The sequence below is a fragment of the Chlamydotis macqueenii genome, chromosome 9 (genome assembly GCF_036417535.1).
Source record: "Chlamydotis macqueenii isolate bChlMac1 chromosome 9, bChlMac1.mat, whole genome shotgun sequence".
Lineage (NCBI taxonomy): Eukaryota > Metazoa > Chordata > Aves > Otidiformes > Otididae > Chlamydotis > Chlamydotis macqueenii.
Genome location: NC_141564.1, coordinates 19,027,099 through 19,049,322, shown reverse-complemented (window position 1 = coordinate 19,049,322; position 22,224 = coordinate 19,027,099). Strand labels below are relative to the sequence as shown.

The following is a 22,224-nucleotide window of genomic DNA, read 5'->3' as shown; positions in this document are numbered from 1 at the left end:
GCTTGGCAGGCAGCTGGCAGCGAGGGAGGGGGGTTGGCTCGCTGCTCGTTCTCGTTTGTCTCCACTTGGATGAAAAGTGCATTTTTAGTTTATTGATGTCTTTTGGAATGAGGTTTTTTTGGATGCCGGCATTTCCTACAGCTCTCTCTCGAGCGGTGGAAGGAGAGGCTCGAAGAAACCAACCAGCAAAGCAACCTCAAACGCTAGTTTCAGGGGCAGCTTTTCCCCCTTCACCTTTCCTTTCAGCCTCCCCCGGGCACCTGCCTCCCTGAGCACCCGTCTGCCCTCGCCGAGCCCCGTGGGCACCCCCGCAGGCCCATCACCCCACGTTCACCCGGTCCCACCGGGCAGGCTTCCGCGGGGACAGGCGTGCAGAAGCCCCTCTCGCCCGTGATTTCCGGGGAAAAAGAGCTGTGACATCCCTAGACAGCCCCCCACACCCCCAACGCAGGGCTGCTCCAGATCTTCGTGTGCCAAAAGCGCCTCTCCCGTTCCCGCTGGTCGCCCACACCGCACACTCGTGGCCTAAGTATGGGTTGGAAGATGCGGGGCTCCCCGCCGCTGCCTCTCCCCTGGGGCACCCTCGCCCCCCTCCCTGCACCCGGGCTGCCTCCGGCAAAGGCTCTGCTGGGTCTCTGGATGGAGAATGGTGGAAGTGGTGGTGGTATTATTTATAGCAGCGTCTCTCTGCTCCGATTAAGCGCCGTCTAAATATGAATTCACAGTATAGACAGCTAGTCTATAATTTGAATTAAAATCCCCCCCCAACGAGCCCGTCGCTGGAGAATTCTGAAATCACAAGCCTAAGTTGACACAATGAGCCCATGGTGTCAATAAACCATGGGCGAGATGGAGAGATTGTCACTCCAGACCATAACAGTTCTGAAAGTGTCATTACCGTCTGTCCTGTCAATGAGGTCCAAATTAAGGACTATGAGGAACAGCGAGATAAAAGTCACCGTCTTGGCTTCATTATGGGCGATCGTGTCAGTGATCTGAGAATCACTGGAAAGGGCCCTTTTTTTTTTTTTTTTTTAATGTACTTTTCAAACCCTGCCTCAGGATGCCAAGGTTTGAGGTGCGCTGAGAAGCGACCTTGAAGCACCCCAGGCCGTGCTTCAGGCGTTCCCATTGAAACTGCCAGAGCTTCTTTGGGAAATGGTGTGAATTCAATGGAGGAGCCGGAATAATTCGGTCAAAACTGCGCTGAGGCCAAAGAGGACTTCATTTGATTTGGGTGACACGTGTGATCGCATGAACAGACACTTTTTTACACCATTATTTTCTTAAGTCAACACAAAGATGGTCAAGGGGAAAGAGGGAAATAAAATAGAAGCCCCAACTTTAGCAGAAGACAATACATCTCTATTTGAGATAGCCCCTTCCAGGCGTTAAGACTTTCAGAAAATGTCCCCAGTCTCTCTCTCCTGCGAGCCTGAGAGAGTTAAAGGGACTTATTCAGGAATTGGAAACCTTCAATTCTGGATTTTTGTGCCTTTGTGGGTTTAAGGAAAGCAGTTAGCGTTCTTCAGGAGGGGTTTTGTGTTTAATATACATGAGTTCGCTCAGCTACAATGGGAAAAGAAAACTCATTTGTTCTTATAAAACTAGGAAGGAAAAGATAACTTTAAATAGGCTGCCCAAAAGGATCCTGCTCGAGGTGGCTGCCTTCGCGCTAAAGGGCCTACACTCAACTGTAATTTCACCCCGTTATGCTGTGCAGTAATTCCTGAGTTTATCTTCGCCACTGGTGCTTGATTTTCTGATTTATTTTTAAGGTCATGTAAAAAAAAGTACGGGCTTCAATTGTATTCGCCTCTGGGAAGGAGGGCCGGGTAGTGTTATTTTAGATGCAGAGGGAAAAAATTCGCGGAGAGTTTGAGGAGGCTGTTGGCTATTTATGAAGAGTCCTGGAAGCGTGTTTGGACAATCGGCTTCTCCATTTATTAAGAAACCTTTTGAAAGCGACTTTGAGAGGTGGTGTGCGCGGGTCGACTTTTCTGTTGTTTACTGCGTGCGTTAAACTCGTCACAGATCTGAGGTTTATTTATTTTTTTTTTAATTCCACTTCTCGTAGCACTGGAGAAAGGTGGAGCCGGTTCGTTTTCTTCTTTTTTCTCTCTGTTGTGTTTTTTGCTTGTTTGCTTGTTTTTTAACCTCCCTGCGTTTTGTTGTTTTTTAACGCCCTGACGGCCCGCAGCGGCGCGCTGACGGATGTGGTGGTGGCCGGGAGGGGAGGTGGCAGAGGGGCTGCTCAGAGGGCACGGCAGGTACCCACCGTCTGCCCCCTCTCCCCAGACTTCGCACCCCGGGCCCCGCGGCTCGAAGGGGCCGGGGCCGAGCGCTGGTCGCCCGCCCGTGCGTGTGCTCGCCCCGCCGTTGCGTTAGGGAGAAGGCGGGGGCGGAAGGGGGGGAATGAAAGGGGAGGCCGGGGAGGAACGCGGAGCTCCCTTCGGCAATCCCCAGCTTTCAAGGGTCCTTAGAGCCCTTGAATGAAATTATTGGGCGAAATGGGGTCTGGCGGGAGCGGTGGTGGCTCGCCCCCCGCCACGGTTTGTACTTGTAATGCCACTTCTGAGAGCGACAATCGGGCTACTTGCTGGACAGGCAGGGACAAAAAGGAGATTAATCCGTTTTAAATAATAATTTTAAAAATATCCAAAACGTAAGCAGAGTGGATTACACTCGCTCCAGCGCCTCGCTGCCCCCTGCAACCCCCGAACAGCCGCCCCCGGGCCGTGCAGAGAGGGTGGCCCGGGGACCCCGGCGGGGCGCTGGCCGGGCGCGCCGCCCCCTCACCCGCGCTCGGCCCCGCCAAACTTCTGAAGTTTATTTGAGCTCTTTTTTTTTTTTAAGTGGCCGGCGGCTGTCGCTGGGTCTCCATCCCTCGCCATGTGAGATGCTTATTTGGCGGAGGAAATCCCGCGTTTTCCCCACCTCGGGAGCGTGCGGGGGGCTGGGGAGAGGCGGGCAGCGGGGCTGCTCCTGCCCCCCACCCCCCAGCCCGTGGCCCCTGCCTCTCCGCTGGGTTCGCACCCACTCGAAACGTGGTTTTGATTCTAGGGCATTCCAGGGTATATCTCCCCGACTTTTCCTCGGGACACTACCGGAAACTCGCCATGTGATATCTGAAATCCCCCAGAGACTGGGGGCACAGTTGTGCGTGAAAACTTCCCTGGCTGACTTCGGCCCCGGAGCGCTGGGCTGTTACAGCACCAGAGGGGGAAAGAGGAAATTTGTACATTTTCTTCTTCGCATTTATTTTTTTTTAACGTAATGAAATTAAAACTTTTGGAGCTCACAGTTGACATTTTGCAGAAAATTGAGTTATCAAGGCAGTAATTATTTCACAGGGAGATAAAACTCTCATAGCCCTAACTGTCAAATAGGGCCCTTTTCAGATTTTAATTACAAAATAAAATTAGTCTGCTCTTCCTCGGAAGGGTTTGTGAGTGGCTAAACAGAGCTTTCCCCAATACTGGTGGTCGTCAAACTCTGCTAATTAGCAATGCTGAGAAATTCCAGTTAACAAGGACATTCTCTAAGTCTCTGCAGGTTCCCTGCCGTTCGCCTTCATTTCCATAAGAAGATTAAGAGTGGAGGGGAACACACTCAAATGCAGATGCAGAAAAGAAGCGTTTTTAACAAGCATCATAATAGTAAGATGCTTGGCTAGTTCTCACCTAATTACTGCAAGTTAAACCTCTATTTGCAGCTAAGGACAAAAAATGGAGCTGCAATCTCCCATCTCCACAAGACTGCTTAATAGTTTGCTTTAGATTAGTTACTAGTACGTTCAGAAAAAAAAAATAATACGAAAATGTGTATATTCTTTCCGATACAGTTAACGCGATAGGTTGCATCCTTAGGGCTTTTAGAGAAATTGGCGAGTATTAGAACAATAAATACATGAAATCCAAGTAGTTAACATTCATTTTCTTTTAAAGACACTCATAACCTGGAAATAAGAGTGCGTGTGCCGCAGAGCCCATCACTGAGAACATTCGCGGACTATTTGTTTAATGTAAGCACTTTTCATTTCCATAAATTATACCAAAGGCAACGATTTTTTAAATCCACTCAGATTAAACCATCCCTCCGCAGGCCTCCCTCCCAACGTGGCTATATTCTTCCAGACAGTGGTGGTGTTGTTATTGTCATTAATATAGAAAATCAGGGACCATTTAATCTTTTTTTTTATTATTATTTTATAGCCAGCATCCCGGTCTGCCTCTGCTTCAGCCTGTGTGTGCGCGTACATATTCCCAAGCAAGCACATCTCTGCGCCCACAGGAAAGGCACAAAATGCCCCAAAAAAGCCATCGCCCTACCTTATTTTCTGTCATGGATTATTATGTATATAGGCCAGATAGTTTATTGCATCGATAATTAAATCAGTTAATTAAAATAGAGCTGTAAATACTCGCGATAACACTATTGTTAGGCATTTCCCACCCTTTATTCTTAAGATGAATGCAATTAGGAAAGGGCCGGGCCCTGAAAGGTCTCCAGCCTGCACGGGGCAGCCCACGCCGCCCGGGTCCTGCGTGGAGCCCCCGGCAGCGCACCCCACGCACCTCCTGCAGCTACAGCCGGAGCAAAAATAACATTTTGCCTCTGCACCACCAGCCCTCAGTTATCAGTTTGTTACGATGAACAAACACCACCGCCAGCCACCCACCTCCCCTTTTTTTTTTTTTCAAAAACTTACTTATACCTAAGATTTTTTAATTATTATTAACGTTATCAGCTGCAGATCAAAGGGAGAACGATAAGAAAGTGAACAGCCGCCATGCCCTCAGGAGTGTTTGGACAATCAGAACCCGTTTATATCCCACATCTCGTAATTTGCACCTATTTTTCGAGGGTTTAACCTATCACTTATCTACGGGTTATACATACATTTTCGAATTAAACACATTAAACCCGATAGGATTTATTTGCATAATCCACACACAGGAAAAAAAAAAAGGATGCATCCTTGCTCGCTGGCTGGTTTTTATCATTATTATTATTAAGACGGGGTGTAATTGCCCGGTCCCTGCCCCCCGCCCCGGCTCCCCGTCCCTTTCCCGGCGGCGCCTCCCCGCCCGGGGCGCGGCCGCGCCGGCAGGGGGCGCCGCAGCGCCGCGGCTGAGCCCGCGCGGGGCGCCCGGGCGCTGCCCCAGCCCCCGCCCGCTCAGCGCCCCGGGGCCCTGCTCGAGGGTCCCCCCGCCACTCCTTGCCCCCGCCGGCTGAACCCTGTGAGGGGGATCGGACCCAGCGGGGCGGGGGAGGGCGCGGGGCAGCGCGGATGCGGCGGGCGGAGCGGGGCCGGGAAACGACTCCCCCCTCTCCTGCTCCGCGTCCTCTCTCCCCTCCTTCCTTTGTCGTCAAGTGCGGTTTAGCAACAAAGATCCCAACAAGAGAGTGGAAGTAAACTTAGCCGGGGCTTTGTGCGGCCCGTGTCGTGACAACAAGAGAAACAAAACTACCTTTTTGTAGCGCCGGGCCGCGCTCCCCCCGCGCTGCGCGCCCACCCAGCGCCGCTCGCGTCCGCACAATGGGCGCGGGGTAACGTTACGCCGCCGGGACGGAGCGCGGCCCAGACCCCTGCGGAGGGGAGTGCTGGGGCTGCCCTGCTTTGTGTTCTGCGGGGATGGCATTTGGGGGACCCGTGTTTGCATCAGACACTCCCCGTCCTCCGAGGCTCGGCGTCGTGTGCCGCGGCCGGAAGGGAGCGGGGCCTGGGGCACGGCCGGGAGAAGGGCACGGCCCCTCGGTCTCGGCTCCCCGGAGGCGAGAGGCAGCGGGGCGCCCCGGGAGAGGCGCGGGACAGGACGCGGCGGAGGGCTCCGCTTTCACGGAGACCCCACGCCCGCGGCGGCCCGGGCTGGGCCGGCCCAGATGGGGCGCGCACTGCACACGCAAGGCCCCGCCAAACCGAGGGGCATTGCAAAGGGAGGGGGGGCGAGGGGAAGCCGTTCCCGCTCCGCTCCCCCCGTGGCTTCTCCCAGCCCCAAGCCAACACCAACTTAAAAAAAAAAAAAAAACAACAAAAAAAAAAAACAACACGTAGCAACAATGCTGTTTACCCACTTCCTCCAAAAGGCGTGTGTGACCTGTTGCTGGAAGGGGAGATACAAAGGCTTCCCAGTGGCTGCCTGGGCCGCCTCCGGGCCCGCCTCCCCCGCCGAGCCGTCCCGGCGGCTCCGAGCCCCCGCCCCGTTTCATGCAAAACCAGGGGTAGAGACTTGTCCTCAGTGGCGGAGCCGCCGAGCGCTGATTGGCCGGGGCGAACACATTTATTCCCTGACAAGCCCCCGTCACATGGATGGTTGTCTATTAACTTGTTCAAAAAAGTATCAGGAGTTGTCAAGGCAGAGAGAGAGAGTGTGTGTGTTTGCAAAAGGGGGTAAAGTAGTTTGCTGGCTCTTTAAGACTGAGGTGGAGAGAGAGAGAGAGAGAGAGAGAGAGCGGCAAGCAGAGAAAAGGGAAAAAGGAGGAAGAAGAAGTTTTTTAAAATCGAGGCTCCGGCGGTAATAATAGCAGTTATTAGCATTATTAATCCATCAGCGAAGAGGAAGATCCTGATCTTGATCCAAGTGTGGTTTTGGGGAGTCCCCCTCCCCCCTTTCCTACCCCTCCCTAGGAAAAAAAAAAAAAAAAAAAAAAAGAGAAGTCCGGCTTGGGACTTCGCTGCGGCTGCTCCTCGCTTCTCTGCTCAAGGCTGTTCCAGGCAAAAGTCGTTTGAATGTACAACATGATGGAAACCGAGCTGAAACCTCCCGCCCCCCAGCAAACTTCGGGGGGAGGCACAGGCAACTCCAACTCGGCCGCCAACAACCAGAAGAACAGCCCGGACCGGGTCAAGCGCCCGATGAATGCGTTCATGGTCTGGTCCCGCGGGCAGCGGCGGAAAATGGCCCAGGAGAACCCGAAGATGCACAACTCCGAGATCAGCAAGCGGCTCGGGGCGGAGTGGAAACTTTTATCCGAGGCGGAAAAGAGACCCTTCATTGACGAAGCCAAGCGGCTCAGAGCTCTGCACATGAAGGAGCACCCGGATTATAAATACCGACCCCGGAGGAAAACCAAGACCCTCATGAAGAAGGATAAGTACACGTTGCCGGGGGGCTTATTGGCACCGGGCACCAATACCATGACGACCGGGGTAGGGGTTGGGGCCACCTTGGGAGCTGGGGTGAACCAGAGGATGGACAGTTACGCGCACATGAACGGCTGGACCAACGGAGGCTATGGGATGATGCAAGAGCAGCTCGGCTACCCGCAGCACCCGGGCTTAAACGCTCACAACGCGGCGCAGATGCAGCCCATGCACCGCTACGACGTGAGCGCCCTGCAGTACAACTCCATGACCAGCTCGCAGACTTACATGAACGGATCGCCTACCTACAGCATGTCTTACTCCCAGCAAGGGACCCCGGGCATGGCCCTGGGCTCCATGGGCTCGGTGGTCAAGACGGAATCCAGCTCCAGTCCCCCCGTAGTCACTTCCTCGTCTCACTCGAGGGCTCCTTGCCAAGCTGGGGACCTCCGGGACATGATCAGCATGTATCTACCAGGTGCTGAGGTACCAGAACCAGCTGCCCCAAGCAGACTTCATATGTCCCAACACTACCAGAGTGCACCTGTTCCTGGCACAGCCATTAATGGCACACTCCCACTATCGCATATGTAAGACAAAGGGGCTGGGGGGGCGGGGGGCGGGCGGGGGAAGAAAAACTAAACAAAAACAAACAAACAACAAAAAAAAAAACTTTTATTAGAAATTCTGGACTTTTTTTTTTTTTGGACTATTTTTGTACAGAGAAAACTCGGGGCGGGAGGTCGAGGGGGGGACGGGGTGGGAAGGGCAGAAATTAAACCGACAAGGAACTTGTATAGATCTCGGAGGGGAAGCAACCACACAAAACTTTTAAAAAGTTCTAGTGAAAACGGTAGGAACTTTGCAGAAAGTTTGCGAAAGTCTTTACCGATAATATTTAGAGCTAGACTCAAAGAGCGAAGAGGAAAATGTTTTAATATTTGCAGGCAACTTTTGTACAGTATTTATCAAAAGAAACATGGCAATCAGAATGTCCATTGGAAATATAGAAAGGAGGGAAAAAAAACAAACTCGCGAATTTGCCAATTATTTTTTAAAAAATAGAGCCTACTTGGAGCATTGTGGCTTTGTCAGCTGAATTTATAGCAGCTGCGAGAAGAGAGGAAATTTTACAGCGTTTGGACATTTAAATTCTTTTAGAAATTGTACAAAAGACGAAAAAGGGAGGATGAGTACTAGCGAACCATGGGCTTGGTTTGCTGTAAAAGGGCAAACGTTTAGATTGTACTAAATTTTTTTTTTTTTTTTTACTTCTTGTTAAAAAGCAAAAATTGCCATGCAGGTTCACACGCCGTTTGTTAATTTATAATAACTTTGTTTCCAGACTTCATCCTGTTCAAAGAAAAGGAAAAAAAATACCAACCTGAAATTACTGTGTTTGAAATATTTTCTTATGGTTTGTAACATTTCTGTAAATTTATTGTGATGATATTTTAAGTTCTTTTTTTTTCTCATTTTCCGTAGTTGTATTTTAAAGATTCGGCTCTGTATTATTTGAAATCAGTCTGCCGACAGTCCATGTATATATTTGAACTAATACCATCCTTATAACAGGTACATATTCAAGTTAAGTTTTTACTCCATTATGCACAGTTTGAGATAAATAAATTTTTGACATATGGACACTGAAGTTCCACTTGAGTCTTGGATTTATTTTTGTAACACAGGATTTTTTTTTTTTTTTAATAATTGATGCGGTAGAAGGTATCGTGGTAGCCAACCGAGTACGATAAATAATGCAGCACTGTATATAATGCGTGAGTATTTTTCTGTGTGTGTATGGAGAGAAGTACGATAGCTTTGGTGGTCTAACTGCCGGTGCCCCTTCGCGGGTGCGGGGCCAGGCCCTCCTGTCCCGCGGAGGTCGGTTGCGCGAGGGTTGCGGGGGTCGGACCCGGCCGCTTTTCACCACTTGTTGCCTCCGTCGGGGCCGGGCCGGGGCTGGCGGGGTCTGCGCATCCGGACGATTCGCGTTTCTCTTTTTTTCCCGACGGTGCCGTTCTCCTCCCGCGGGTCAGCCGGCCTCTGGGTGCAGGGGAGCAGAGCGCACCCCTTTCTCCGGGACTCCCCAAACTTTTCCGGCTTCAGAGCAGCGCGGGAGGAAGCGGGAGGGGGTGGGGGGCCTGGCCGGGCAAAGGTAAGAAACCACAAAAAGCGGACAAACAAACAAAACCAATCTAATGCCAGAGACTTTTCACGCTCTTTCTTGAATCCTGTTTCTTAAATCGCCAGCGCGGTGTAGCCCGGTTTCGGACACTCTCTGCAGCCGGTCACAAGCCCCAAAGAGAAGCGGTGGCGCCCGCCAAATAGGAGGAGAGAGAGAGGGAGAGATCCGCCATCCGTGCCAGGTAGAGTTTGACTTTGTACAGTTGTGACCGCAATTGCCGAGGAGGCGGCTCCGCGCTGCTGCGCGCCGGCGGCTGCGCTCCGGCCGGGGGCTGGGCCGGTGCCCCCGGGCTGGGCCGGGACCGGGACCGGGACCGGGACCAGGGCCGAGCAACCGCAGCGGCAGACTGCGTTCCTCCCCCCGAAACCCCAACGTGTATTTGGTACTGCTAACGCGGCTGCAGTTTCCCTTGGGAAACGCGCGAGTGGGATGTAAATAATAGTAATAATAATTTTAAAAAAAACAAACTGAGTAGGAAATGGGGGGCAGCGTGATTGCAAACCGGTCGTGTCTTCTGCTCATGGCATGTTGTGCATGGCAAAGAAGGATGTGGTGATTGGCTTGGGCGAGACACAAAGTGGGCACTCCGGCACGGGAGGCAAGTGTTGCTCAGGTTTTCTCTCTGGCATTTCTTGTCGGTCACTGGATTTCGCTTTAGCTCGGGGAGGAAGAAGGCAGGGGGAAAAAACACCCAAACAAACAAACAAATAAAACCCCACAACACAAAAAGTTACCTGGCTGGTTGTGGCTTTTATTTGGCAGTGCTACTTCCTAGGCTCAGTTCTGGCCTCCGTCCTTGAAGCCTGCTGTCCAGATGAAAACTAAAATTGCCAGACTAGGAGATGTGGAGTTTTGCTCACTGTCTGGTTTTGTAGTTTAGCTCCCTTTGTCCCTTTTATTTCTGCACTGTCGCGGTACTTGGGCAGTACAGGAATTCTTGTAGATTCCCAACCTTTTATATTTCTTTTCCGTTAATGTAACGAGTGAAATGTTCCTTTTCAGAGCTGTGAGCCTTTGCAATGCGTCTGGAGATTATTCACGTGGTAACGAGCCCACATCCCCTCTCCCGCTCGCCTCGCTGGGAAAAGAGGACCAGGAATAAAAGCCCAATCGATATCGCGATGCCATTTTTTAAAAGCAAATCTTAGCCAATTAACAGCAATAAAACCTGGCCCCTTTTTGAAGTGCTAACTAAAATATTCGAGGGGGGTAGTTGGAAATGTTGGTCCTTTTACAATTCGCATAGAGAAGGAGAGCTAATACCATTAAACAAAAGGCACTAAGCCACATATTCAGGCTTAGTGAATTCAGCAAGTTTTATATGGGCAATTTGTTTAAGCTTAGATTTCGGAGTACGATGTGGAATATACATTGTTGAAACCTGATCTCTCTTGGGCAGATTCCTTACATCCATCCATCCATCCATCCATCCGTCCATCCACCCATTTATCCGTTTAGAGAGGATAACACAAAGCATTTTACACGTACGGCTAAACGATTTTATTTTCAAAGTGTTACTTGGAGGAACGCCATTGTCCACTGCTAATTTTAAATTCAACACATCCAATTGACATCTAAGCCGTTATCCTGAGCTTTCGGTTACGGTAGCTGAAATGTGCAGCAGAGCTGGTGGATAGGTTTTTATTTCGGTTATTGAAAGACCGTCTGGGTTCCCCGCGTTTTCGCTCTGGTGAGTCGCTGTGTGCTCTCCAGCCAGAGGGATGCTCGGGCCAGGAGCGCCCGCGTAACGTTCCGCTGCCCTTCAGAGCCGAAATAAACCCGCGGATAAGATTATAGTTTCCCCTGTGATTTTTTTTTTTAACGGCTTTTTAAGGACCGGGGTGTTAAAATATTTTGCGGAACTGGAGAGGTAGATTAGCAGGGTTTCTTGCCAAAGCTGGGAAGCTGGTATTACAGACTGTCCCAGGGGGAAATTGCTCACATTAACCACTAAATGAATATTTGACAAGGGCTCATTCGGGGGTATTATTACTACAAACGGGTCCCTACTGGACTTTCCAAGGGTCAAAGAGCAATGGTTCAATTAATTATTTAGACTGTTAGTAGATTTGGTTGTAATAGCTGTACTGATTCCTGCAACCGGCAGCTTTTGGCGGCGGGGGCCCCGCGGAGGGGCTGTGCCCGGCGGCCCTGCTCCAGCCCTCGGCGGGCGAGCGCTGCCGGCTCCCCTCGGCCCTCTCTTGGATGAAGAAAAAAAAAAAAAAAAAGGGGGGGGGGTGGTCTAGTCTTCGAGGTGCCCAGCGGTGGCCTGCGGGACATGGGGGGTGGCGGTGAGCCCCGCAGCAGCGGGTTCTCTCTCCAGATTCATTCCCCCGCGTCTCCAGCGGGCAGCAGAGCTGGGTCTGTCTGCGAACGGGAGGCAGAAGCTCAGCAATTGAAGTAGCGTGTAACACAGGTCCCACTGGAAGAAAGAGGCCCGTGACTGATAGGTGTGATTAGATACACTTCAGTTATTTAAATCCTGATCTAACTCAAATATTAAAATCTAAAGCCTGCTCCGCTGCGTGCGAGATTCCCGAGGATGTATGCAAAATGCTGACATTCAGATGGCAGGAGAGCTGCGTCTCCACGTTTGTAACGCCAGCCAGCCTCGCCTGACACTGTCGTTTCAACACTTTTGTTGGGGGGGTGGGGGGGAAGAGAAGGGAGGATTATTTTGTTTAATTTCTACAACAAACATGTCCGCAGTAGCAGATACTAAAAAAAAATGTTGGGAGTATGCGATTAGGTGACAATAATATATGTTGAATGAATAAGAGATAAGCTGCAAGGGGGGAGAGGGAAGCAGTAATTACAAACCCAATTCATTCAGCTTTTCAGGACTTTTGTTGTGGGAGCTCCATTGACGGGCTTCGAGCTGCCAGTTTTCTCACATTAAAAAGAACTGATCAGCGCCTCAGGGGGACAAGCAACACCGCTTAACTGCATAGTGATGGGGTCCTCATTTAGAGCCATTACAACAAGAAAATTAAACAGAGCCTTTGTGTGCACCAGGTTTACTTTTCAATTGCTGACAGTTTATAGCTAACTGCTCAGAGATTGAAGTTTGATTGCGGTTTGATCGCCTGCTAGTTAGCACCACCGCTATTTTAGTTTTGGTAATTAAAACCAGTTTTTCTGACGATGGCGCGGGGAATCGCAAGAAGTTTGGTGCTATTTTGCTTTTGAGGAATCAGTTCGCTTGGCGAGGACGCACCGCACGCTGAAGTGAGTGTGGGGGCTCTTTCACTTGCGAGCTGAAAAGCGAAGGATCCCCGGGATGGAAATCCTCCCAGCTGCGCATTTGGCCGTGCAGGAGCAGGAGGGCGAGCTCCATCCCCCGGGGCCGGCACCGCGCCCGCGCACCGGCCGCCCCTGCCCGGGGTCCGCGCCCGCTCACCGGCCGCGCTGCCCGCTCCGCGCCTCGGGGCCCGGGCCGGCCTGCTGCGCGGGTGGGGGGAGCGCGGGGTGGGGGACAAATCAAAGCTCCCAGACCTTGCCGCGATGATTTTCGAGCGTTGCTGCTGGAGTGCGCAGCGGATTTGCTCTGGCTGAGCCCTGTGTGCGTGGGTCTGTAAGTGTGAGGGCGCGTGTGTGTGCGTGTGTTTGTGTCCGTGTGCGCCTGTGCGCGCAGGGGGAGGGGGCGCGCCGAAACGAGCTGCAATTTTTCATGATAATTTAGCAAGGCCGGTGAAGCCGGGCTCGGGCACTGCCCGCGGGGCAAGGGCCATACCCGTCCCGTCCCCCGCTCACCAAACCCCTGGAGACGGCAGCACCAGGGAGGGCGGGGGGAGCCCCTGCTCGGGGGTCCCAGCCGCGGGGAGCGGGGCCGGGCCGGGGAAGTTTCTCCCGGAGTTTCTCTCCGGTAGCTCCGGGAACCGGCGCGGCGGGCCGCCTCGCAGGACCTCTACCATGTGCACGGGAGCTTTTGCAGAATGTTTTTTTTTTTCTTTTCAATTTTATTTTAAAAAATTATTTTAGCTTTTCTATGTGTTTTTTTCACATTCGCTTCTCGATCCCCTTCTTCCCTCCAAACGCGTTTCAGAGCCGGGTCACGAAGCAGTTGCTCCCAGGCGATTGATTTCTGCAGAGCAGCGAGAGGGCCCGCAGCTCGGGGGGTCCCTGCGGGGCCCGGTGGAGCTCCGTGGGGCCGCAGAGGCGATGCCGCCGGTTCCTGGGGGCTCCGGGGGCAGCGGGAACCCGGCAAGCCCTTGGGTGCGGAGCTGGGCTGCGTCCCCCCAAAACGCGTCCCTCGTCCCGCAGCCCGGCAGAAGGCACAGGGCCTCCCGTCCCCCACCCGCAACTGGCCGGGACGTGCCCCCATCCCGGGCAGGCAGCAGGAGGGGAGGCCCGGCCCCCGGCGGGCTCCCCCGCCCCGGGACCTTGGTGACCCCATCGTCTCCGCAGCAGTTAGGGCTGATGATGTAATGTGGGCGCTTTTTTTTTTTTTTTTTTTTTTTTAAATGCGGAAAGTCGTGATTAACGGGAGGGGGTGGGGGAGGTAGGGGGGGTGGTAGGGGGGGTGGGAGGGGGGGAATCCCACCAGGTGCTGGAGAGAAACAGGCCTCTGCAGAGACTCTCCCGTGGCAATTCTGCGGAGGGGTGCCTTGGGAGACAGGCACACACGCACACTCACATGCATCCCAGGCTGCGGGCCCGATCCTGCAGACCTGCCCCCTGTCCTGCGGGCAGCCGGGGAGGCCCGGCCGGGCGAGCGGAGTTTACCCGGGCCAGTGAGGACACCCCGGGCCGGGTCCAGCTTGACCCGACCCAGACCCCGCCGCCCAGGGCCGGGGCCTGCCCGCCCCCCCCGCGCTGCCCCCTGAGCTGCCCGGCTCCTGCCAGGGGTGCGGGTGTCGCGGGAGAAGGTCTGTGACGTGTCCTTCTGGCGTTTCTTGGAATGATGGTTCCTTTAAGCTCTTAAAATTGCAAAAAGTTGCGGAAGACAGAGAAATAATTAATGTATTAAAACAAGCGGCGAATTCCTCAGGAGACACCTTATCAACTCCAGCCACACCGGCTTCATCCCTCCTCGTATGCTAATGCCCCGTGACGTCACCGGCGCCAGATTGAATGTGAATCAGTTATGAAATTATTAGTTTTAGCTTAAAAAGCAATCTGGCTCTCCCCGCGAGTGGGGTTTGCGCTGCGGCGGGTTCTCGCTGCGTGTCCTCCCCAGGTTGTGCACACACAGTAGTTGCGACTTTCGTGTCACATGAACCAATATTTTCAAAGCACCCTTCCGAGCCGGGGTTGATGTAAAGAAACCTATAGATTAATGGGGTCCCCCTTCCGAGGCGGCTGTGTCTTCCTTATCGATACACACATTACACCCGACACCAGACAATCGGATTTCCTCCTACTTTTCAGGTAGGCAAGAGTTCCTTGTGATTTATTTCTGTTAAGATCCCACTGAGGGGGTGTGATTCTTTGCCAGAGCCTGAGGAAAAAAAAAAAATCCCCAGGAGTATTTGCTTTTGCAGGAAAATGGGCCAGAAAAGGGGGAAATCTAGACTTTTTGTTGTTGTTGTTGTTTCAAGTAGAAAGATTTTTTTTTAAATTTTGGATTTTTAAAAGAAGAGTGGCCCAGCGGTGGAGGGCCAAGGGATCTGAGCGGGGAACAATGGGAATTAACACCGTTTCAGCCGCTGAGGCCACTCTAATTAGATGTCTGGATCCGGCGAGATCAAATACCTGAATCCAAACCCCTCGGCTCCGTTTCTTTTGCTTGTAAATGCTTCTGAAAAAAAAAAAACAAACAAAACCCACAAAACCCAAAACGGTTCTTGAAGAAACCAAACTGACCCTCAATTCCCCGGAGTCCCTTTGGAGGAGTTTGGCCGGGAACAACTTTCTCCCCGGGCTGGGGAAGGGGGGGGTGACGGCCCCGGAGCTGCCCCATGGTCCCTGCCCGAGCAGCAGCCCCAGTGCCACCTCCCCAGGCACACTCCGCCCCCCCCCCCCCCCCCCCCGCCTCAAATGCCGAAGGACCCTTTGGTCTCCCTGGCCGTTTCTTTCTCCCCAGAGCAGGCTGCTCCGCTCTCACGGATGACGAATAAACTTGCGGGTCCTTCCCCCGGGGACGCCCGGCCTCGGCCCCTCGCTCCCTTCTGCGGGGGCCCCAGTGCGGGGAGGGGGTGGCCTGGCCCCGGCTCCTGCTTCCAGCAGCTTTCCCCCCCCCCCGCAGAGAAAGGCAGAAAGAAAAAGTTGTAACTGGCCGAGAAGTGAGTTTTCTGACTAAGGAAATCCAAAATGAGTGGCGAGTATCAAGTATTGTAAGATTTCTTCCCTGCGCCCCCCCCGCCCCCCCGCCGCACCGGCACTGATTGGCAATACTCTTTTTTTTTTTTTTTTTTTTTTTTTTCTTGTGTGTTGGTTTGAAAAGCAGGAAGAAATGTAATGAATTGAGTGCTGTCAGAGATGTCTTCTCTGTTGATGTGGTGAATGGCAGTAGCTCCCTGATCCAGTGCAGGTGCAGTAGAGCTGGGGAATAAAAGAGGGGGGCTCTCTGTTCAGTGGAAAAAGCACATTCCCTACAATAGACCACACACTGCCAGCCAGCACGGCATCAGCTCACACTCTCAGACTTTTTTCGCCTCTTTCCACAGTCCTGAGCTCACAAAATGGCTATACATTAGCACTAGTTAGGGTTTGCTTTTAATGAACAGTTGTGACTCCTTTTGACCAACATTTAAATCTGCTGTGCTCTCTCTGAAGACAGGTCTGTTTTGATCACAGGTTTTAAAAAATGGCCCGTTTCCTCACAAGGCGGCTTATTCAGGGCCATCAGTTGCATCTGATTACAAAAAAAAAAAAAAAAAAGAAATAAGCTCTCGATCAGTAAAACGCGTTTTCCCAGTGCTCCTAAAGGGGAAAGGTTTTTTTTCTTTTTTTTTTCTTTTTTTTTTTAATATATATATATAATAAAATTATATGAGAAGGAGGAGAGACACTGTTTTTAAATGGATGAGATGGTCTAATCCTATACACGAACGCGTATTAATCCTGTTTAGAGATAACCTGTCTCCTTTTTGGCTTAATATATTGTCCTTATACACGGATAAAAACTTTGCGCTCCTATTAATTCGGTCCAGATTGGGGTTTTTTTTGCTCATTCCCGTAACTTTTTTTTTCTTTTCTTCTTTTTTTTTTTTTCCCTTTCTCGGCGATCTGCTCAGAGGAAGCTAGATGGTTACACTTGGTTACTCAAGTTTTATTCGAAATTATTTCCAGAGCGGGGGCTCACTCCTCAGCCAAGGGGGCTGATGATTGTCTCCCCCTCCTCCTGGCATTTAATGTGCCTCATCCTATCGCGGCCAAGCCAATGAGCCGGGATTTTTATGGCATCCCGGAGCAGCCCATCCTGACTCCCCTCGCACCCATCCTGCAAGAAGCAGATTAAGCTCTTTTGGGTATACTTGCTGATGCATTGCGCTGAGGAAAATTGCTCGGCGTTTGCTTATAAAAAAAAAAAAAAACAAACATGTTACTGTGAAAGTTCTTCCCCCCCCCCCCCCCCCCCCCCCCAGTCGTGGTAACAAATAGCATCAGCTCCTGGAACAGTTTGGGAAAGCCGTTCTTTGCCGAACACTGCTAAACGGGAGAAGCTGACAGTTCACCGGTTATTACCTGAGCTCCGAGTAACCCCCCCACACCCCCCCCGCCAGCTGATAACAAAACCTGTTGGCGACAAATGACATCAGAAATAAGAGTCAGGTGCCGGGGGATGCCTGGAGCGCGTTTCAGGGGTCAGATCTTTTCCTCCCGCGCACAAAAGAACGAATCTTGTCTACATAGGGGAGAAGAGATCACACCGATGCGCCTATAGCAAAAATACAGATGCTTTGCACTTTGTTTGCGGGATCTTTCAAACACGCCCGAGCATCATCACCTGACAGCGCCTTATTTACTGCCAACAAGTTGGAGCTCTCCCAGCGCCAGCCTTCGCCCCGTTGCTGCTTCGTAATAAAAGGAGGGAAAATTAGGGTTTTACCCGGCGGGGGTCCTCCGGGCTGGGGGTGCGCCGGGTGTTCGGACCGCCCGGGGAAGGGGGTGCCGACCCGCCGCTGCTCCCCGCTCCAGACTCCCCACTTTCGTTCCCTCGCGCTGCTCCAAAGCCTTTGTGTCCTATTGCTGCACACACCCATAATTAATCCTCCTTCTTACCGCTTACACCCCGGACCCAAGGGGCAACTCAAACCTATTTAGATCGCCTTGGTTGGTTGCACAAATTTAAGTGGCAAATGAGTTATAAACCTAATAACTGCTTTAATAAAAATAATTATTTGATTATGGCAGAGGAAATTTGCTAGAGTGCGAGGATGCGGCTGGATTCGCGTTTTGGTGGCGGGGAGGCTCGTCTTTGGATTGAACTCAAACGCCTTTTAAAAACATTACTCTGAAAAAAAAAAACAAAACAAACCAAAACAAGAAGCGCCCCCAAAACCCAATCCTAAACCCAACCTTACACCACCAACAAGAACAAAAAAAATCGCCCCGATTTGCGGAGCGTTGTGGAACGTTTCCCGCGATATTCGGAAGAAGAATTAATTTGTAAACAGAAAAATCGATGTAAGATTTGGGTGGCTTTGAATTAATTGAAAACAACCAACACAGGGGGACCATTAATCACAAACGCCGATACCTCTCTCACTTTTCCCCCGTTAATGACGAAGTTTCCGCGCCTCTTTCAAGTGTATTTGTGCTCCTGGTTTTACAAAGAAAAGTGAGGATGCAACAAGACCAGTCGCGTTGTCCTCTCTATACTTTTAACGCTAGCATATTGTTTGATTACTAATTCGAGTTAATATGATCTTTATGGTAACATAACAGTGGATAATTGGCCCTTTTTCTGAACAACAATGTAAATCACAATCGCTTTATTATTTAATAACGTCAAACGCTTCGTTGGATTGGCCCCGACAGAGAAGACCTTTTCTTTCTAGGCAGTGTTGTTGAGAAAGAACAATGCAGATCTAATTGTGGAGATTTCAGAAGTTGGCTCCTGTAAATGAACAGCTTAGATATGGAAGTTCCAGCAGATGTCTGCACTTTTCCCTGTGACAAACCTTGTAACCCCCCTCCCTCCCCCACTGCCCCCTCCTCCCCCCACTCCTTCCCCGACTTATTGAAGATTTTTTGTTCTCCCATCCTAGCAACAACCTAAATCTTCCAGCCGCTCGTACACCCCTTTCCCTGGTTGCTACACAGCGCTCAGACCGCCGCCTTGGCCGTACCCACCGAGTGCGCTTGGGCTCTCCCCCCGCTCGTCCCTCGCCCCGGGCCCCCCATCAGCTGCGGGCCCGGAGGGGGGAGGGTCGGGGGGGTTTGAGGTCTGGGCGCTGCGGTTCGCCACCTTCTCGCCAGCCTTGTAAACGTGCTCGGGGTTTGTTTTGCAACAGTTTGGAAGCGACTGCAAGTTGCGCAGGGAAGGTGCCAGGGCCTGCCCGGCCCGATGGTGGTGGAGGGGGGGCAGCAGGATGGGCCCCCCAGAGAGCCCCCTTATGTGCCACCCGCTGCCCTGGGGGGTTCCTGCCTGTCCAATCCCGCCCTCCCGCCCCCTCGCCCTCCCCGCTTTTCCGGCCCAATTGCCCCAAACCCTCCTGGCTTCACCGTGCCAGGGCCAGAAACGGCCCTGCTCCGGCTGGGTGCAGGGGGGCACGGCTGCGGGGGCAGGGATCCCCCCGGGGTTGCTCCGAGGGAGAAGCTGCGCGACTTCTGACTGGGGGGGTGGGGGGGGGAGCGCATCCCAGCGCGCATCCGTTCTGCCAGCCTTGGGCTGCGCGTTGCTGCCCGAGTTGGGTGCTGCGCGTTTTTCTCTTGCGCTTGAGGGGATCCCGCTCCCCTCCCGCACCGCCAGCCCCTCCGAGGGCGATTCCGCGGGAGAGGAGATGATCTGGCAAACTTTGGCGAGCCCCTGCCCCGTCCTGCCTCTGAGCCCCCAGCCCCAACAATGCGCGCTGTGTGGGGGCGGGGGGGCAGAGAGACGAGGCAGACACTCGTGCCAAGAGACGAGGCAGGCACTCCAAATTCGGGATATTTTCCCTTCTTTTTGTGCTTTTTTTTTTTCTTTTATTCCTTAAAAAAAAAAAAAAAAGAAATTGACACAAACTAGCTCAGTCCTCTCCCGCAGCAATCACGGCGACGCACCCCTCTGCTTCCTCCCGGGGTCCTCCCACGCCGCAGCGATGCTGCAGGGCTCCCCGTGCCCCCGGCACCCCGAGGCTAGACCCTCGATCTCCCCAAAAACCGGCGGCACCAGCCTCACACCTGCGACGTGGTGCGGGTTTTTTTTTGTTCGTTTGCAAGAACCCACTCGAGGAAAGTATTGAAATTTCCCGAGATAGGAATCCAGGTTCAGTGGCTGGGGGTTGCCAGCCCTGCCTGCAACCGTGGGAAGCGGTCGATGAATCCCCGTTGACTATTGAGCCTTTTTCTCCTCGAGTGGAAGGAAAAACTTGACTTTTTTTTTTGTTGTTGTTTTTTTTTTAGCTTTACATTTCCCAGCTTGTTTGGTTGGTTTACAACTTTACTTTTCCCCGCTGCCATCACCTCCCGGAGTGGGGAGCACCGCCCACGCTGGATGTTGCCCGTGGGGGCGCTGGGGCGGCGTGCCAAGGGTTAACCGCGCCTGCTCCGGGGCTCTGCGCAGTGCTGCCTGGAACTGCCGCGACTTTTCCCAAAATCCAGCAACAGGAGAGAGATGTCCCGGAGCCCCGGGCTGCAGCGGGCCGGGTCGGGGCGGGGGAGGCCGGCCGGCTGCCACTCCCCCCACCCCCCCCAATCCCCGTGAGCTCATTTCCATGTCTGCGCCTTCCCAAACTGCGAGAAAATCCGCCGGGACACCCAGCGTGCCCCCCGGCAGCGCCGGTTTGCGGGGGGAACCGGAGAAATAAAATAAAAGAAAATTTCTCCCGGCTTGGCGCTTGGCGGGTTTCCGCGCAGGGGAGGGACCCTACTCCCACGCGTGTCTTCCGTGGGGCTGGGCTTCCTGGAGCAGTGCGGGGGGGAGGGGAGGGCTAGGGGGGTGCAAAAGTGGCCGGGGGCTATCCAAGAGGGGGAAGGGAGCGCTGAACAGCCCCACACTTATCAATAACAAGATGTATAAATATCAAAGTGAAGGAGCCCGAGTAAGTCTTTCTAGAAGCGAGGAGGAAGCTTAAGCAGCTTTCTTTAATGGTGATTTGTAGCTCTGTAAGGGGCACGGATAGCAAATACCCTGCAGGTGCATGTTGTAACACTGCCATCCGGACTTTAATGTAGATTACTCTCCAACTCGTTTGATCGGTCCTTTGAAACCCTTTACAATTGCCTGTGACGAACCGCCAGTCTCAGTTTTTTTTTTCTTTGAATAATGCCTTAAGGGTAAGTCCTCGGGGCTTTTAAAGATCTCCAGCACATTTAAAAAAAAAATCACGTTAGATTTTTACTTTACAGCGTGGGTCCGTGTCTCTCAACTTGGGGCTGTTAACAGACATCTTTTAAATCATTAATCATCTAATAACGACCAACTTTACTCTGGAAGGGTTTTCTAAAGACCTCCAAACATTTCTCTTGCGTTTGGGATCATACTGGTTAAAATTTAGGAGGCAAACACCACATCCCTCCTGCTGAAGCCCTGGAGCCGGTGGCTCTCCTGTGTTTATGGACTCTGCTGGGTAAATCTGTGCTGACGGCCCTTCCTCTGGCCACCGAGACACCCTGGGTGTGGGTTTAGAGAGCAAGCCCGAAGGGTGATGGAGGGGAGAAACCCTCCCGCACCCCGACTCTGCCTTGGGAACCTCCGCCCGCTGCTGTGTCGGTGCCTCCTAGCAAACAGTGAGCATTTCGGGGAAAAAAAAAAAAAAAAGACAAGAGGACACAATAAATCCCGCAGATGTTTCCACTCTCTCTGCAAATAACGTTTAACCTTTAATATTTATTCGTTACTATTAATTCAAAAAAATAATTACTGAACTCTTGGCCCTTCAACTTCCACAAGCGGCGCTTTGTTTCTCTAAAATAAACTTGGGAGAGGCGATCTCTCCGTATCAAACTAGGGATTTGAATTAAAGGCCCATTTGGGACACTTGAGACTACAAAGGGTTACACATAAATAAATGCCACATTTGCCTATTGCAAAAGTTTTCTCTGTCCTTTCTCAGTCGCAACAGGGGAGGAAAAAGCCGTCGTTTATTATCTAGCGCTGGGCAGGAGCAGCCCCTCCAGAATGTGCTCTTAGATTTGGCCGGCAGAAGAGGGAGTCTTACCCCCCCCCCGCTTCCCCCCAACAGCAGCTCCTTTTGTTCTCCAGATCTCTTTCCCAATTTCAAGCTTCACTTGCAGATCCTAAGTTTGTTTGTTAATGACGCTATTACCATCTGGCTCGTCCTACTTTCCAAAAGATATAAATCTCCCCGGTTTCATTGCCTACATTATCATTTAAGTGCCACCATAGCTGGAAGAAAAATATGCTTTCAAGGCTGCAAATTCTCTCGCACGGAGCAACTTCCCCGGGCGCGGAGCTGCCGCCCGGGCCGCGGGCCGCCTGGCAGGGCTGACTCCAAATGGATTTCCCCTTCCAGCCACGCTGGGAAGGGCGGGAGGGGGGCAGCCCCATTTAAGTTTTCCACCAGAAACTTAAGTGAACCTTCCCACTCCGCCCCTTTTGTGGCTGTTTAATGCATCTGGCTACTTTGAACCGTTATCTTCGGCGCGGGGTGGGGTGGGGGGGGCGGGATGGGTCCTTCCCCTGGCAGGCTCCTCTGGTCCCCTACCCAGCGTGACCCCCTCCGGCTCTCTCCCATAAGTACATATTCCATACGTGTGGGTAAAACTTTCCCACAGGCCTTGTACAGTAAAGGGAAGAAAAGTTTGGGCTCCTCTTAGGGCAAAGCGGTTGCGGATTTGTGTGCGTTTAAGCATAAAGGGACGGGGGGAGGGCGAGAAGGGGTGGGGGAGGGAGCTGGGT

The 22,224-nt window shown here is 52.4% G+C and overlaps 2 protein-coding genes across 6 annotated transcripts in view; both read left to right on the top strand.

Annotated features, from left to right (window-relative positions):
* LOC147599726 (uncharacterized) overlaps positions 1-22,224 on the top strand; it is a 249,732-nt gene that overhangs the window by 218,198 nt on the left and 9,310 nt on the right. The window contains exon 1 of one of the 5 annotated variants that reach the window (XR_015259354.1): positions 12,368-12,503. The exons of the other annotated variants lie outside the window; for them this stretch is intronic. The gene's annotated coding sequence lies outside the window, so the exon portion shown is untranslated. Of the gene's footprint in view, positions 1-12,367; positions 12,504-22,224 lie in introns of those variants that run through there. 5 annotated transcript variants of the gene reach the window in all.
* On the top strand, positions 6,292-7,681 carry SOX2 (SRY-box transcription factor 2). The gene has a single exon (XM_010116660.2). It carries the CDS (start codon positions 6,734-6,736, stop codon positions 7,679-7,681), a length of 948 nt encoding a protein of 315 aa, XP_010114962.2. The 5' UTR covers positions 6,292-6,733.